The 12,598-nt window shown below is 46.6% G+C and overlaps 2 protein-coding genes across 4 annotated transcripts in view; both read left to right on the top strand.

The window, feature by feature from the left end:
* The window catches only part of CPLANE2 (ciliogenesis and planar polarity effector 2), a 30,693-nt gene extending 25,009 nt beyond the window's left edge, over positions 1–5,684 (top strand). For all 3 annotated transcript variants that reach the window (XM_029578708.1, XM_029578711.1, XM_029578709.1), the window contains one exon: positions 5,272–5,684. In XM_029578708.1, coding sequence (XP_029434568.1) covers positions 5,272–5,518 — 247 coding nt within the window. In that variant the 3' untranslated portion in view covers positions 5,519–5,684. The remainder of the gene's footprint in view (positions 1–5,271) is intronic.
* A 4,172-nt stretch (positions 5,685–9,856) lies between these two features.
* LOC115076501 (anoctamin-7-like) overlaps positions 9,857–12,598 on the top strand; it is a 72,064-nt gene continuing 69,322 nt past the window's right edge. The window contains exon 1 of the mRNA XM_029578043.1: positions 9,857–9,988. Within this exon, the coding sequence (XP_029433903.1) occupies positions 9,857–9,988 (132 nt within the window). The remainder of the gene's footprint in view (positions 9,989–12,598) is intronic.

Raw genomic sequence — 12,598 nt, 5'->3', positions numbered from 1 at the left:
TTGCACATCGTGCCGGTTTACAGATAACTTATAACAAATAATATATAGGCAAAGCCTTTACAAGGAACGGTTTGTAACATAAATGCAGTAACATGGCAATTAACTAGATAAATAAGTAGGGGAGGAAAGGGTAGGGATATACGAGACAAAAGGAGGGGGGAGGGGGAAGGGTGAAAATGGAAGAACATAGGGAAAAGATATGTACAGGGGTTCGAGGAACAATTAATATGTACATAGGTTATATACAAAGTTTTTGTTTTTGTTTAGGTTTGAAGCTTCTTGGAGGGGGTGGGTGTCAGGTGTAGGTCCTGAGGGGGAGTGTTGGTGAGGGGTGGTGGTCAGGTAAGGGTGTTAGTAAGGGATGAAGATGATTGCGGGTATGCTTGGAGGAAGAGCCAGGTTTTGAGTTTCTTTTTGAAAGTGGGTGTGGAGGTTTCGGTGCGTAGGTCAGGAGGCATGGAGTTCCAAAGGGAAGGGCCTGCGAGAGAGAGGGCCCTATTGGTGGTGGAGATGAGTCTTGTGGATTTTATGGAAGGGGGAATAAGGGTTCCACGGAGAGAGGAGCGGGTGGGTCTCGTGGAGATACGAGGGAGGAAAGGTGGGTTTAGCCAATTGAAATGTTCGTTAGCAATACTTTTGTGGATGAGGGTAAGGGTCTTGTAAAAAATTCGTGAGTGAATGGGAAGCCAATGAAGACTAATGAGGGTGGGAGTAATATGGTCTTTTTTATTGGCATTGGTTAGGATGCGTGCAGTAGCGTTTTGGAGGAGTTGTAGAGGTTTTATGTGGGTAGCAGGGAGACCAAGTAGGAGCGCATTACAGTAATCAGTTTTTGAGAAGATTATGGATTGAAGTACTGTGCGGAAATCAGAGAAGTAGAGAAGGGGTTTGAGTTTTTTGAGGGTTTGTAGTTTGAAGTAACAGCTGCTAAGGATAGTTTTGATGTATGGTTGCCCTTCTCTGTACCTTTCCTAATTCTGCTAATTCTTGCTTGAGATGCAGTGATACAGAGGCATTATGATATTTTCTGTTTTATTCCCCATTTCTTTCCTAATAATTCCCAGCATTCTATTTACTTTTTTGACTGCTGCCACACACTAAGCAGAGGATTTCAACACATTATCCACAGTCACACCTAGATCCTTTTCCTGTAGAACTTTTATCCTGTTTGACTCTATGCTGCCTTTGTCCACCAATTTGATCTATCCTATCATTGCAATGTAATTTGTACCCTGGTATCACAGTGTCCCATTGGTTTTCCTTCTTCCACCAAGTCTCTGACATGTCAGTTATAGTTATCTCTCCATTCAGTGCTATGCATTCTAATTTCATCGAATTGTGCTCCAGTGGAATTTGCCTCGCATGGATTCCATGGCGACTTGCAAGAATGCCCAGGTTCCACAGTTCTTCAGCTTCCACAGGGAGAAGGGCTCCTGAGGCAGTAGTTGCTTTGGTTCAGCCCTGGCAGGCGGAGCTTCTTTATATGCCTTTCCTCCTTTACCTCTGTTCTGCAGGCTTCTGCATCAGAATTGGAGAGCAACCATGTCACTCTAATGGCTTGGCCTCAAAGGCGGATCTGACGAGACTTCTGGTCGACTGTCCCCTATGCCTTCCAGGTGCCAGGGTCTACTAGTGATGAACGACCCTTCTCAATTTTATCTTATGGCTTAGCTCTTGAATGGCAGCTTTTGAGGAAGAAGAGCTATTTTTGCTCAACCTTTACATGCTATTGAAGGATGATAAGACCTCTTCTTCGTTGGCCTATATTAGTTCATCACATTTTTGCGGTGTTTTGCAGAAACCATTCTTCATCTCCTTTGTGCTCTGATATTAGGTGCATTTTAGCCTTCCTTCAGAAGGGCTTTGAGTTGCCTAAAGGTTCAGATGACTGCTATCTTGTGTTACAAGGCAAAGGTTTGCAGGCTTTCAGTAGCTGCTCAATTGGATGTATCCCATTTTCTGTGGGGAGTGAAGAGGCTACGGCTTCTGTTTTGCCCCTTGATTCCTCCATGGGATCTCAGTTTGGTTCTCAGACCACTGGCTTCTCCTCCCTTTGAGACTCTAATGCAGGTCTCCTGGAAGGATCTTACTTTGAAAATGGTTTTTCTGGTGGCCATTTGTTCGGCTCACCATATTTCAGAGATCTAGGTGCTGTCATGAAGAGATTCTTTTCTCATTATAGTATCTGAATCTATGTCTTTTCGTCCCATGTTTTCCTCTTTGCCTAAGGTCTTATCTTTGTTTCATTTGAATGAGTCGATTACTCTCCCAGCTTTTTCAAAGGCTGAGTGTCGTGGCAAAAACAGTTCATGAAGCTTTCTGGATGTTCATAGGGTGCTAGCCACTGCCGAGAAGTATAATTATTTTCGTAGAATAGACAGGTTGTTTGTTCTGTTTGGGGGTCTGCGCAAGGGAGACATGGCCTATAAGAGCACCAACCCTAGATGGGTTAAGGAAACTATTGTTTCGGCATATTTGCTTAGGAGTAGGAGAGCTCCTGAGTTTGTTTATGCTCATTCTACAAGGGCGCACTCTGCATCTTGGGGGGAGGCAATCTCCATTGCTCTGCAGGATATTTGCAAGGTGGTTACTTGGTCATGCTTACATTCCTTTGCCAAGCATAATCATTTTGATGTTTCTGTTATGGAGGATGCAGTTTATGGAGCTAGAGTTCCCAAAACAGCCCTTACTTGCTCCCTCTCTGCTCAGTGGAAGCTTGGGTATTTCCCACATGTTTGGACTGGACTGGTGTAGCAGGATGAAATGGAAGAAGACATGTTTACCTGTTAAGTTTCTTTCCATGAGTCCTGCTGGGACCCTCCTTGGAAGTTGGGCCTCGCTTGGTAAGGTGTGCACAATTCGGATATTGGTCTTGTATATATATACTGTTTCTAGTCATTGGTGTTTCTCAGTCACCTTCTTATTCCATGTCCTCCTTTTCTGCTTTCTTTTGTTTGCTGTGAGCAGGAGGGCAGAAATACGAGGATTTTCTCGCATTATAGATGATGTTAATATTATGCTTAAATCTGAGAAGACAACACTTTCCAGTTCTCATAAGTAACAATACAACATTTTGTAGCCTGTCGGATAAGCATGATCCCTGCTGAGAGAATCTTCAGGCTCAAAAAGGTGGCGCAGACGCTTGTCGACACTTTGAGACCGCAGTGAAAAACACTCTGCACCAAGACAGATTGCAACAGTAAAAGGTGCAGAAGTGTCTGCGCAGAGACATAGTCGCCAAAGACTAACACGCAGATATCAGCGCCGAAATGCACCAGCGCAGAGACATCAATGTGCAAGATCTTCAGCGCAGAGGTAATGATGCTCATAGCCGACACTGAAACTTCCTCGTGCCACAGTAATGGTGCTGACAAAAAGGTGTGCACACAAACCATAAAACCAGGAGACCAACGCTAAACTCTGAATGCATAAGGCGGCGGCGTGCTCATTGATTAGATGCATCCGTTGTTAGTGTTTTTTCTATTTGTATGCTTTGCCCCAGAACCAGATTCCTTATGTCTGCCAAATATTCTCATATTTGATCTTCTCTCAGAAATGTCACTTCTGGCACAGTCGCAGCCTGTGTATCCTATGATTTTTGGCTTCTGCCACCTGCTGTTGGTAAATCTCCATGCTATGCTCTATTTGTCTATTAGAGTGTCGGATCTAAGGGACGATAATATTCAAGTTCCCTTCCAAGTCCGTTTCAGACTTCCTGGAGCCGTTCTTCTCTATGATTTTCAGTGGTGAAAATGGCCATATTGGTTACGCGTGTGGCTGGGCCCTGTATGCGCCATGCACGTAACCCCAGATATGCGCAGAAGTACCGGGCCCTTGGAAAGGGACGGGACGGGGAGGGGTGGGCCAGGACAGTGCCATTAATGCTGTCCTGGGGAAGTGTGCGCCGGCAGCCTGCCAGTGTGCGGAAGATACATCTGCTCCAGAGGAGCAGTAAGTAGAAAAATAAAAAAGAATTGGAGATAGGTAGGGGTAGTTTAGGGGTTGGAGAGGAGAGGGTAAGAGAGAGGAAAGATAGGGTTAGGGAATTGGGAAAAATGGAAATTGCGTTGCCGTGCAAAAAATTAAAAAATACCCCCCCCCCCCATGTGCAGAAGAGGCCACCTGCCCACACATACATATGCGGACATTAAAATCCAGTGTGCATGTGTGCACAGGAATCCTATTTTAGAACATGCATGTGCCAACGCGCGCGTGTTCTAAAGTAGCTGTGTCCATATGTGCGCATGTTTTCTTTTTTTTTTTTTTACCTATCCCTTAATTTCTTCCATCCTTGACCACTGGCCATTAGCTAGGGATACTTGGTGAGCCCTGGCTCTGGGCTGCCCTGTAATAATTGCATCTTCCCAGAGAACAGGCTCCACACAGGTACTTGAACGTCTCACTTACAGAGAATAGCGCTCTACCAGTGAGCTCTGCACCACTTACATTTTTGAATCCCATCAACGTTTTTACTTCAGCAATTTTCCCCTCTCTAGCTTTAACGTCTGTATCTTTTATAGTATTTCAAAGGAACACATAACAAGCAATTAACAATTTTACTGAGTAGTCATTCTGGAAGTAGTTGAAGTTGCTTCCCTGTTAGCAGCTATGTCTAGAACCGTATCATAGAGGAGGAGGTGAGCAAAGCTGGTTGAATTTGTGAAGAGGGGTAACATTTGGGTGGTTAATGCTGCTTGTCATTTGTTAATTTGACACAGAGTACAGCTTGTCTTTAAATATCTGCTGAGGGATGGCTTAACGACCCAGGGCATTACCAGCTGCATCTTGACTCAGAAGAACCATTTTCTGAACTCAACCGTGCATTCCTGTATTTAAAGGCAGCTGGAACGGTTGTGCAGGTGACACTGTCTTCCATATAGGATAAAAAGAGTATAGGAAAAACCATAGTAAAAGGGGAGAAAATGAAGGAGGCTTGGCGTGGTGAGGCAATAACCTGGTGTCACCCCATGTGATGAGGACTGTGCTGGCCGTGTCTGTGTATGTGACCTTGAGGTGATTCTGGGATTTTGTTGCATGTCAAACCTGAGCTAAATGTTTGGAAGGGATCTCTAGTTCCTTCCCTTTGAATGCCACTGCAGTGCTTGAACCACTTGTACCAGAATGAGTTGGCACTAACTAAATGAAATCTGAAAGACCTTGATGGCCCTTTGGTTCATTTCTGCCAGCCTTCAGGGCATTGTTTGTGCCACCTTCAAGAAACGTTATTTTCAGAAGTTTGCCTGTATGTTTTCCTTGACTTATTGCTCTCAGATTTGATCAGTACATGCACACCGATGTGACGGAGCATGATGTGGCCGAGTTCCAGCATGCCTGGCGCCTGCCGGTGCTACGTATGAAGAGTGTGAATGGGCCTCGGCTTGCAGATGGACGGACCCTGGACGGCAGAGCGGGACTGGCCGACGTTGCGCATTTTCTGAACAGACTGGCAGAGCACCTCTGGCACCATGACCAGGTGGTGGCAGGCCTCGTCCCAGCCAACCTAACCAGTCAGCATTGAAGGCCTCAGCTGAAAGCCCGGACTCCCTCAGCATATGCAGTGCTGGGGAAAAAAGGAAGAAGCATTTCTTTTGCGTTTGGTCACCATTTATCTGATCTCCATTTAAAAAAAAAAAAAAATGGTTCCACTCATGAGAAAGCGATGTGATGTTACTCCTGTGCCATAACACATCAAGCCGAAAAAGTATAGCAGGGAGTGTGAGGGGATTTTATTTTGTAGTAACTGCATAGAACTACTTTAAATTCAGGATCAGAAAGAGGAGAGAGAGAAAGGAGCATCAGGAGCAAATTGGAATCATTTTTCCAAAATGGTATCAGCAGGGCAAGAGCAAGTGGACATTGTTTCTGCCCATTCTAGACCCGGGGAGTTTCAGTAATCTTTGGGGGTGGGGGCAGGGGTTCCTGGGATGGTGGAAAGGGGTAGAGTGTTTTCTGGAGAGCAGGGCCTAAGGATGCTTGACATTTACAGACCCAAGGACATTTTTATAGGTGTGGTTTCTGGGGCCAACCCCATCAGTGTCAGAACACTACACCTTTTGAGGTGTAGTTATCTTTAATCAAATAACATGGCTTACCAAGTTTATTGCAAGCCTTGTTATTTGGTTTGCATAATAATGTGCTTAGCACTTCATTACCCCACCTCTGTGGTGTTATCTGTGTGCTAATGCTTTTTAATGCCCGGTAAATGCTGTTTACTGTGCGTTAATCCTTGATTGCACCTTACGGGAAAGCTTCAAAGCGTGTCAGGTCAATCCAGTAAAGTAAAGCAGCCTTGCTTCGGGAGGAGGGGAGAGAGGACTGGCAATCCCGACCGTCCACTTCGTTGCTACTTTTTTTTTTTTTTTTTTCGCTTTTCGCTTTTTAGATTTTTTCCGCTTTCGTTGCTTCGGGAGGAGGGGGGAGAGGACTGGGGCTGCCCCGGAGGCCAGCATCCATTGACGCGGCCAGGGCAGGTGAGCGGGGGCTGGGGGAAAGTTTGCCGCCTACCCTTACCCCTGCCTCTTACGCAGGGGTAAGGGTAGGCGGTAAGTTAGCAGGTTAAACGCGCGGCAGGACGGCAGGGTAAAAAAGTGATAGTCGGGGCGCTGGTGATAGGGAATAGCTAATTCGATCGTTTACATGTAATACAGGGGTTACCCGGGGATTTAAGGACGCGGTAAGAGTAGGTTAAAGGGGATTGTGGATTGCAGGAAGGGCTAAGGCGGCCGGAAAGTGAGTAGAAAGCGGGTTAGGAGCGGGGTAAACGCGGCGCACTTTACTGGATTGACCTGTCAATGATCCCATGAGAGAGACAGCAGCTAAGAACTGTCCAAGGTCCTGAACCACTGCTAGATTGAATGAAAATGACACAGTGAATGTGGCCTCTGAAAGATAAATTATTTGAAAGAAATTTTCCGTACATTAATTCCTTTGAAAAGGTAAAAATAGAAGTCTTTTGAGAAAAGAACAAGTGTAGTTAATATTAAATGTGAGCAGAGTTGATGGAAATACTAGATCTACTCTCATTTAGGGGAGTGAATGAAAATAAAATACAATTGGCACAGTTGGCAGTGAGAGTGTGGTTCTAACGTGGATTTAAAATAAAGAGGCCAGGAATGGAAATTTCCGATCGCCAACTCGCTGTGCTAACAGCAGCAGCAAACGGCCTGTGAAGTTAGTGACAAACTCCTGAGAGCTTCGCAGACGTAAGGTGGATTTAAAAAGTAAAGAGAGGAAATTCCCTAAAGTTGTCTTTAATATTAAGCTTAAATATAGATTGGAATAATTTTACAAGTTTACTTTTAATTTAACACCAATTTCCCTCTGCGCTTCGGACTCGCCCATCCGAAACATAGAAACATGGTAGCAGGAAAAGACCAAAGGGCCTATGTCGTCTGCCCATCCCCACCAAGAGCTGAGCAGACCGGACCTTGGAATGTGTTTGTGCTATCTGGTTCTGTTTGTGTTCGGCCTGAAGTTACTGAAGCCTATATTATGTTGCTGCTCTGCATTATAGTACATATCAGGACTGTCTATATGATTTTATGCTGCCGTTGTCTGCTGTTTTTAGGTTTAAATCAATATATATGGTCCTTGATCCTTTTTTTTTTTACTGTTTTACACCATTATAATGTTTTATGTTGTATGCTGCCTTACAGCTCTTTTTTGAAAAGTAGGCAACTCATACATTTAAATAAATACATGTTGTGTTGAATGCACTCTCTGGAATAAACTTTGTTCTTAGTGGATGTGACTTGTACATGCACGTGGTCCTCGTACTGACAGCACCCCCTTTTATAAGGTTTTACCAGATTTTTGTTGGGCAGATTTAGGACACTTGTCCTACTCAGGGTAGGGGTAAGGTGGGGAGAGGCAGGAAGCATTGACTTGTGGATTGTCCCCTATGGAAAACTGTAAAAATGTTCTCTCAAAATCTGTCTAAAGTCACACTTTTCACATTTTATCACCACAAAATGTTTCACACCCAGTACAAAAGCCTCCGGGTTGGTGGTTGCATCCTGACTAGAAAAGAATTAATTGTACACTAGAAAAACGTGAAACCAGTTGTCAAAACTCCATGATATTTTACATTTCTATTCCCCTTCTGTATCTTGCTAAAAGGGCAAGAGGGGCAGGTGAGTTCCCGTCATGGTTCTAGGATTCCTCTGAAGGCGCTGGTCAGGATTCCACTGACTGTATATTTATTTTATTTGTGGGTCGGAATTTCATTGGATGAGACCCAATGCAATTTTACAGCATCACAGTCCATTATAAAACAGCACCAAGAGTCTGCTAATGGGGGCTGTAATGTCAGTGATAGCTTCTGGATTCCCCTTCCAGCTCAGATTTAATTGATGCTGGCAATTTGACGTCTGTTTCTGGATTCCCTGACAGGTGTGATTCTGCTGCCAGGGCTGGGATTCCAGTCATGGGATCGGGACTATGCAGACCCTGCTGGCAGGAACTGGGATTCCAATGAGTGTAGTGCAATTTGGCTATGACAGTGCCAAACGTTTTGCTGACAAGTTCCTGCCTTCCTTGACACCTGCGATTCTGGTAATGGGATTTTGATAACAATTCCTGGATTTCTCTGACAGCTGTGATTCCTCTGAGCAGAGCTGGTGATGCTCTCTGGCCCCTGCCAGCCAAAGAAGTGAGGGAGCTGAGGAGGGTGTGTGTGTGTGTGTAATAGGAGCAGAGAGGGGTAAGAGGGGGTGGTGGGAGGAGATGGCACCCCCACAACTTCTTTTCCCCTGCACACTCTTCCACCATACCCCCACATTCATCCCATATCCACACTCGCCCCACACCACAGGAGCAAGTGCAAGACAGATGCACGCGTGTGTGTGAGTGGGGGGGAGAGGATGTGTGCCTACCCCCTCCCCCTGCAGGTCCACATCAGTCTGAGTGGGGTGTAGGGGAGAGAGAAATTCCCGCACACACCCTGGCCATGCCAATCTGACCTCCCTACCATTGCTCCCCTGCCCCAAATTAGCAGTGAAACTGCAACCTGTGCATGGCCACTACGTGCAGGCCTCCTTAGGAGCCTGATGCAGCCATACTGCTCGTTGGCCCCGTCCCGGAGTCGGCCTCTCCATGACATAGGAAGCCCTATTGCCTGCACATCCCAGTCTCTGCCTTCCTGGATACAGGTGCCATGGTGTCCAGCCCAAAAGATGAGCTCAAATCCCAGCAGCCTAAGGCAGTAAGTGCATCATTCTGTAATGTTCCTAAAAGGACCCGGCTAGGACCAGATTACTGTAGAAAAGGAGGATGATCATCGATGCCGTGTGCCGCTCTGTAATGTGAGAGAGGAGGAGAACAAGGGGTGGTTGTGGGACAGATGAGGATCATTAATGCTGGCTGCTCCTCAGCGCTATTTAACGTGAGAGAGGAGGGGGCGATGCGTGTGTGTTCCTCAGCACTGTGGTATGATAACGCGCGAGAGGAGGAGTGCGGAAAGGCTGAGGATCATCGATGCTGTATAATGTGAGGGGATGGTGGGGTCCTTCGGGTGCAGATCCCGTCCTGGGTACTGCAGCTGTCTCCCTGCTGGCTGCTGCAGGTTTGCTGCCAGCGGTACATGAGTCACTCTGGTTAGATGGTGTTTTCATTAACATCGGCTCTCTCCAGGGAGAAAGGGGCTGTGCTGCGGCGCAGGGCAGCCTGCGCTCCAGTCCTGAGGTATGCGCTGGCTGCAGCAGCAGCCGCTGCATGGGGGAGGGGAATGCGCCTCTCGCCGCCTGCAGTCTTCTCCTGCTTCCCCTTCCCTCGCATCTCAGGGTGCAGGTTTATTCTTTTTTTCCTTTGCTCTCAGGGTATAAGAGTGTGGCAGCTGTGAGCCGAAGCTCGGTGCAGCATGAGCCGAAGAAAGCCCTCGGATGCCGGGGCCACCGACAGCAGCTCGCTGATCGACTTGGAGGAAACCCAGTACCAGGCTGGCAGCTCCCCCGCTGCTGTGCAGAATGGAGGCTTCTGCGCCGCAGACTTCGTGAGTGTGCAACGCCTTTTTTTTTCTTATTTGGTCCTCTGCTTTTATTTCGCTCCGGTAGCAATGAAGAAGTCGGAACAGGCTGAGCGAAAATATTCTGTTAGGCAGAGCTTTTCTGTTTGTCAGACAAGCTGAAAAACAGGACGATAACAATATGCATTCAGGGTACAAAAAAAAATATGTATTTTGTCTTCATTACAAAATGCTGGAACAGCAGGGGGGTGCTGCAGAGCAGAACTGAGGGGCATTGGCAGAGCCATGTGTGTGAGGGGTGAGGTCTCAGCACTGCAACAGCCGTGTGTGCTGTAGGGCAGGACTGAAATGCACTGGCAGAGCTGTGGGGGGTGACTTGGTGCTGGAACAGTGCAGGGTGCTGCACAGCAAAACTAAGGTGCACTGGCAGGACTATTGGGGGGAGTCTTGGTGCTGGAAAGGCATAGGGTGCTACAGGGGAGGAGTGACGGGCATTGCCAGAGATTGTGGGAGCCTCGGGACTTGAATAGCGGGAGTTCTGCATGGCAGGATAAGGTGGGCTCTCAGGGCTGTGTGAGCATCTCCGTACTGGATTAGCATGGGGGGTACTGTAGGGCAGGATTGAAGATCATTGGCAGGGCTGGGCGTGGGGCTCAGTACTGGAATAGCAGGGTATGCGAGAGCACAGGATTGAGGTGCATTGACAGGGCTGGGGATGGGGGCTCAGTACCGGAGTAGCAGGGGATGCTAGACCACAGGATTGATGTGCATTGGCAGAACTGGAGGTGGGGTGGGTGCTAGGTACTGGAGTAGCCAGGGTATTTTTAGTTTATATATAACAGTATATTTGCAGCATTTCCAAATTATAGCTAGATAAAGAAAATCTGAGATCATCACCAGCTCATAGCTCTCTCTTACCATCAGGGTGCTGCTGTCAGGTTACCCCAGAACGCAGACCAAGAGGGCAATATTCAAAAGCCATTTATCTTTGCAAATGGCTATTTACCCGTGCAAAAGGGCTGTTTGAAAATGCCCCTCCCCCATGTGCGTTGTTCCACGATTCCTCTACCTGATACCCACATTCTTGTGGGGATGTTCCCAGGGTAGAATTAGACTGGGGGCTGCAGTGGGCTTCACCGTTTGGAATGGAAAAATTGCCTGCAGGAAAAAAAAAAGGAGGTGCAGATCCCTGCAGTTTCAAAAGGGACTTTGCAGTTATGCCCAGAGTTTTAAAAATGGCCTCCTAATTTTGTGGGATTCCTGAGTCCCCAGATTGTACTCACAGTTAAGGAATATCACCTCACTAACTGGGATTTGGGTTACCTTCTCTGTGAAAGAGAATCTTGGCGAGCCAGACCTTGTTTTCTGGTAGCAGTAATTAGTCGCAGGGCTTCTGCCTATCGTGGTTTACTAGATCATAGTCCAATACATGACATTTTACCTGGGTGGCTGGTACATTTGGGTAGACCCAGCTGTTTTGTGGCACTTTTCCCTTACTGCTAAATGGGCAGCCGACAAGCGTATCTTTCTGGAATGTATATGTAGGGTGGGGGTAATTTATTACTAACATTAACTCTCAGTCTTATGTTGCCATGGACGCTGAGCCTCCCTAGGTACTGAGAGTCACAGAAAATCTTGCACAGTCTGTGAGAGCCTGTGCTCTCCCAGCTTATGAAGAACTTGTGCAGAATTCTCTCGAGGATTTTGAGACAAAGCGGGGTCACGATAGAATGAAATTCTAAAGATGAGGCCATACAGCTCTCTCCTGGAAACTGCTGACACTTCATCCACTCCTGACATAGAAATCCTGGGCCAGAATCCACCTGATTCTTTTTAGGCAACTTGAGAGGCTGACGATCTATTAACGGATTGTCGGTAATAATAAAATCACCCCCTACAATGAGTCTGTGACCCTCCCATGAGATTAATTTAGTTAGCAAGGAAGCAAAAAACTTGTGGGAGTTCTGATTTGGCACATGGAGGACGTATTGGCTAAAAGTACTTTAAGCCCCATAAAGAACTCCTGCCACGATGAGAAACCGTCCCTCTGGGTCTTTAAATTGCCTCTCAGATTCAGCTGGTATGCTTTTGTTATCAAAATAGCTACCCCCCCCCCCCCTGCCTTGTTGAAAAAGAGGCATAAAACATTGACCTACCCACTGCCTTTCAGTTAACACGTACTAAATCATCTAGGTGGGTTTTCTGTAGGAAGGCAATATTGATTTTTGCCTTTTTAATCTGATAAGATTTGGTTCTTTTGACACAGGAGCCCATCAACATTGAGTGAGGGCATGGGTTACAAACACTGTACACAGCAAACATGTACGATAAGTTCTTTCCAGGGTGGGGTGCCCCCTGCTAGTAGTTTCAGATGTTGCCCCATGTAGTACAGTCTGCATTATTCCCCCAGGCAGCACCAGTGGAATAACTTGACTCCTTCGTTCCACATCCTTTCGACCATGCGTACACACTCATACAAAACCATACCCACCACCATACGAATTCCCCAGAGTTTTACATCCACTCACCCTCCTTTCAGCTTGGAGAAGAGATGACTGAGGGGGGGATATGATAGAGGTGTTTAAAATCATGAGTGGTCTAGAACGGGTAGATGTGAATCGGTTATTTACTCTTTCG

Source organism: Rhinatrema bivittatum, chromosome 15 (genome assembly GCF_901001135.1).
Source record: "Rhinatrema bivittatum chromosome 15, aRhiBiv1.1, whole genome shotgun sequence".
Classification (NCBI taxonomy): Eukaryota; Metazoa; Chordata; class Amphibia; order Gymnophiona; family Rhinatrematidae; genus Rhinatrema; species Rhinatrema bivittatum.
Note: the sequence above shows the minus strand (reverse complement) of the source record. Positions and strands in the feature narration are given on the sequence as shown.